General features: G+C 69.7%; 2 protein-coding genes across 2 annotated transcripts in view; one reads left to right on the top strand and one right to left on the bottom strand.

Annotated features, from left to right (window-relative positions):
• CHLNCDRAFT_48710 (hypothetical protein) overlaps positions 1-3,224 on the bottom strand; it is a gene marked incomplete at both ends in the record, with an annotated part of 4,791 nt that extends 1,567 nt beyond the window's left edge. Inside the window, 10 exons of the mRNA XM_005848791.1 lie at positions 32-121; positions 349-501; positions 629-706; positions 958-1,054; positions 1,313-1,415; positions 1,736-1,826; positions 2,085-2,181; positions 2,375-2,473; positions 2,740-2,863; positions 3,082-3,224. Coding sequence (XP_005848853.1) covers positions 32-121; positions 349-501; positions 629-706; positions 958-1,054; positions 1,313-1,415; positions 1,736-1,826; positions 2,085-2,181; positions 2,375-2,473; positions 2,740-2,863; positions 3,082-3,224 — 1,075 coding nt within the window. The remainder of the gene's footprint in view (positions 1-31; positions 122-348; positions 502-628; positions 707-957; positions 1,055-1,312; positions 1,416-1,735; positions 1,827-2,084; positions 2,182-2,374; positions 2,474-2,739; positions 2,864-3,081) is intronic.
• A 665-nt stretch (positions 3,225-3,889) lies between these two features.
• On the top strand, positions 3,890-4,456 carry CHLNCDRAFT_144201 (hypothetical protein; the record flags this gene model as incomplete). Its single annotated transcript, XM_005848590.1, has 3 exons — positions 3,890-3,978; positions 4,115-4,220; positions 4,328-4,456. The coding sequence occupies 3 exons, from the start codon at positions 3,890-3,892 to the stop codon at positions 4,454-4,456; spliced, it is 324 nt and encodes a 107-aa protein (XP_005848652.1).
• Positions 4,457-4,535: the final 79 nt, after the last annotated feature.

Here is a 4,535-nt window from a genome sequence, read left to right on the forward strand (position 1 = left end):
TAAAACCACGCCTCCACCCATATCCACCCACCCGTCATCATCTTCTTGGTCAGCTCCGCCGCCTCCTCAGCCTGGATCGCCCCCTCGGCCTTCTCCACCAGGCTCACCACGTCGCCCATGCCTGCGGTGCGCGGCGATGCGGCGGCGCGGTGAGGCGAGCGGCAAGAGGGAGGGAGGAGGGCGCGGCGAGGCAGGCGGAGCCGGGCAGGCAGGCGCGTCGCGATGCGGGGCGCCAGCCAGCGGTGCGGTGTGGCAAAGCGCGGCAAAGCGGCGTGCACCAAGTCGCTGTGCAGTGTCGGTACAGCAGCACAGCGTGGCAACGGTACCACTTTGTACTGCGGTACTGACCCAGAATGCGCGAGGCCATGCGCTCCGGGAAGAAAGGCTCCAGTGCCTCCATCTTCTCCCCCGTCCCCACAAACTTGATGGGCCGCCCGCTGACCTGCAGGCAGCGCCAGGGCGGGGAAGAGCAGTCGTCGCCAAAAACATTGAAACACAAAACTCTGCGGCAACACCCATCCGCCCACACACGCACAGCATCACCCCCCGCACGCACAGGAACAATGCGGGCAGCCGGCGGCCCAGGCAGGCAGCAGCAGCCCGCCCCCCAGGGCACCCCCACGAGCACTCGCCTCCTTGATGCTCAGCGCGGCGCCTCCCCGGCTGTCGCCGTCCATCTTGGTGAGGACGGCGCCCGTGATGTCCACTGCAGGGCGAGGGTGGCAGGGGTGGGGTGCTCGTGTCGGCGAGGCAGGAATGCCTGGCAGCCGTCGGGAGCACGGTGGGGCACTGGGCGAGGCGCCGCGCCCCCGGCCGCCGCACGCATCCCACCGGCGCCCGCCAGCGCCGGCCAGCCGAGCGCCATGCCCGGAATGCCGGCCAGCCGAGAGCCATGCCAGCGACGGCGACAGGCGTGCCATGCCGCCGACCGTGTGTGTGTGTGTGTGTGTGACTCACCCGCCTCGTTGAAGGCCTTGACCAGGCCCGCCGCCTCCTGCCCCGTCATCGCATCCACCACCAGCAGCGTGTCGGTGGGCTGCACCACCTCCTTGGTCTGCGGGGGAGGCGGGGTGAGGCGGAGGAGGGTGGAGGGCGGCGGGCGGTGAGCGTGGGCGTGGCTGGCAGTGCATGTGCGTGTGAGAGAGAGAGAGAGTGTGTGGTGTAGGTATGTGGGGGGGTTGAACATGATGCGTGCACGCAGCGTGTGGCGGCGCTTTGCCCGCGCAGTTGTGAGCCGCGGCTTCCTCCTCATAGCCCCACGCCCCTGTCCCGTCTCCGCCACCTCACCCCACCGCACGCGCGCCCGCCTCACCTCACGCAGCTCCGCCATCAGCCTGTCGTCAATCTGCAGCCGCCCAGCGGTGTCCACAATCACAGCATCGTACTCCTCCGCCTTTGCCTTCTCCAGCCCCTGCCTGCGCCACGCCGGAGGCCATGCAGCGAGCGGAGGAGGCAGGGGGGGAAAGTTAGGAGGGAGGGTTGAGTGAGAGAGATGCCCATCCCGCTGTGCATGCCAGCTGCAAGCCAGCTGCAAGCCAGCCGCAAGGCGGCTCCTCCCAGCCCATCCTATCCGCCATACGCGGCTGTGCCGTGGATGGTCAGGCTGCTCACAGCCCGCTCCCATGGCCTGCCATCCAGGTGCCGCCCTTGGCACCCCGCGCTGGCAACCCTCCCCGCGCCAGCAACCCTCCCTGCCCCGCGCCGGCAACCATCCCATCCGCCTGCTCCCGCTCACCGCGCAATCTCAGGCGGCGCCACCTGCGTGCCCAGCTCAAACACCGGCACCTCGATCTTGCCCCCCAGGGTGACCAGCTGGTCGATGGCGGCTGCGGGCGTGGCGGAAGGGGGCCAGGGCCAGAGCAGGTGTTGGGGCAGCGGCAAGGGGAGTGGCGGTTGTTGGGCAGGTGCAGGGGTGGAGAGAGCTCGCTTGCATTGGCATGGGCAAAACATGGACAGAGCCTAGCCACAATAGACTGGTGAGGCAGCCCTTTCGGTAGCAAGCAGGCGTGAGCTCCGGCGGGGCCGGCCCACCCACACATCTACCCACCACCCACCCACCAGCCGAGGCGGTACAGCCCACCCACCTGGGCGGTACACGTCCGTCGCCACCAGCAGCACCTTGAGCCCCTTCTTCTTCAGGTACAGAGCCAGCTTCCCGGCGGCCGTGGTCTTGCCCGTGCCCTGCGCGCAGCCCAGGGACCGGCGCGGCATGCGGCGGTGGGCGGCGGCGCGGGCACGAGGCAGGCAGGCGCCAGCGGCGGGAGCGAGCAGCAAAGGGCCGCCAGTTGTCATGCTTTCCAGCGCTGCACAACCGACCTGCCTCCCTGCCTCCCTGCACCCATCCGCCCAAGACCTTCACCAGCCTGCACCCCACCTGCAGCCCTGCCATGAGGATGACCGAGGGCCCGTACTTGGGCTGCACCAGCTCCGCCTGCTCTCCGCCCATCAGCGACTTGAGCTCCTCGTACACAACCTGGGGCAGGGAGGAGCGGTGGTGGTGTGGTTGGGTGGTTGGGTGGGTGGGGGCATGATGTGCGGGTGGAGGGGGTGTCCCAAGGGAGGGAAGCAGGGAGGGAGGGATGCACCCGCCGCTCGCCCTGCCGCGGCACGGCACGCGCGCCGCTCGTGGCAGCCACAGCCGGGCGCCAGCACCGCCCAAAGCCCACAGGGGAGGGAGCGAGGCGGGAGGGAGAATGGAGAATGACTCTCGCCCGCGAAAAGCGACTGTGGCCCGCGCACCTTGGTGAGCTTCTGGTCTGGCGACAGGCCCTTGACCACCCGCTCCCCCAGCGCCGCATCCTCCACCTTCTTCACAAACCGGCGCACCACGGGCAGCGACACATCCGCCTCCAGCAGCGCGCGCCTGGTGGGCAGGAAACAACACATCACAAGAATGCAAAGGCGTCAACAGGGGGCAAGGGGGGGAGTCGGCACGTGGCGCCGCGAGGGCAGCAGGCGCCACGCCCCGTGCGGCGCAGGCGCCACGCCCCGTGCGGCGCAGGCGCCACGCCCCGTGCGGCGCGCCCAAGGCGTGCCGCCGGCGCAGGGGGAAGGCGCGGGAGTGCTACACGAGTGCTCCACAGGGCGCCACAGGGCGCCACCGCAGGGTGCACCACCCGCCTGATCTCCCGCATCGGCTCCTTGATGTTGTCCGCGCTCAGCTTGCCGTCCTTGCGCACAGTGTCCCAGGCCTTCTCCAGCGAGCGGCTGAGCCCGTCAAACATGGCTGCCTGGGTGCGCACGGCGCGGAGGCGGCGCGGCCGGCCCGCCGTTGCACCGGGCTGCCAGAGCTGCTGCCGCTGCCGCCGCGGTTGCGCCGCCGCGGCCCCCAGCCGCTGCCGCTTGGCCAGGGGCGCGCCGCTGGCGGCTGGCGGTCGGCATTGGGAGCTGCTGCACGCTGCTGGGGCCGGCTTGAGCGCCTGCTGCCTGGCAGCGGACCGAGCCACTGCCTGCTGCAGCTGCAATGTGCCCGTCATGCCGCTTGCGTGCTTGCAATGTGTGGATGCTGCAATGTGCCGGTCAGCCGGCCCTGAGGCGCCCGCAAACAGCCGTGCCCACTGTCGGCAGGGTGATGGGAGCGCTGCCGAGGCCCCTGGGATGCAAATTGAGCTGTCCGAGTTGGCCTGATTGCGTGTGCAGCTTGGGACCATGCATTTCGCACCCCAATCCTGAGGGGTGACCCAGCTCCGCCGTACAGGCAGGACACCCAGAAACGCCACCCGCCCCAAACCGCCCCGGTCGTGGAGCAGGTAGACCGCTGCACACACAAGGCGCTGCAAGCAGCCTGGAAGCAGGCAGGAGACTCCAGATGTCGGCCTGAAACACACCCAGGCCTTCTGAGTCCCCAACCCCCGCGCCGCTGCCGATTTGGAGCCAAGACATCGTCAACATGAGCTGGATGTCGAGCCGGAGATACATCCTGCTCAGCCTCCTGGGCGCCGCAGCGGTGGTGTGGCACGCCTTCAGCACCCGCGAGCAGTGAGTGGCCGCCTGGTGGCACAGTACGGGCCGCCCGCGCCGTGCCCTCGCGCCCCGCGGGCTTCCCGATCGACCCCCCCGCCGCCACCCGGCGCCGCCGCCTCGACCTTGCCTCCCTCGCGCCCCTCCGCGACAGGTTCTTCCCTTCCATGGTCTACCTCAGCTCCTCCAAGTTCTCCCTGGCCGTCCTGGGCAACATGGCCTTTGCCGTGGCGCTGGGCACCTACAAGCTGCTGCTGCGGGTGCGGTCCCCACGCGCCGTCTGCCGCTTGCCTCCTCTCACACACAGACGCATGCTGATACACACGCTCGCCCTGTCACACTCCACACCACCCGCCGCCCACCGCAGGTCTTCCTGGGGCGGCTGCGCGACAGCGAGGTGGAGCGGGTGAACGACAAGGTGGGGCAGGCGGTGGTGGAGACGTGCCTGGCGATGACCATCTTCCGGGAAGACTTCACCGCCTCCTTCCTCACGTGAGACGCGCCTGCTGCGGCACCAGGCCTGAGCAGCGCCAGGGCGGCAGCAGCAGCAGCTGCAGCACAGGAGGGCTGCGTTG

This window comes from Chlorella variabilis (assembly GCF_000147415.1).
Source record: "Chlorella variabilis unplaced genomic scaffold CHLNCscaffold_7, whole genome shotgun sequence".
In the NCBI taxonomy this organism is placed as follows: domain Eukaryota; kingdom Viridiplantae; phylum Chlorophyta; class Trebouxiophyceae; order Chlorellales; family Chlorellaceae; genus Chlorella; species Chlorella variabilis.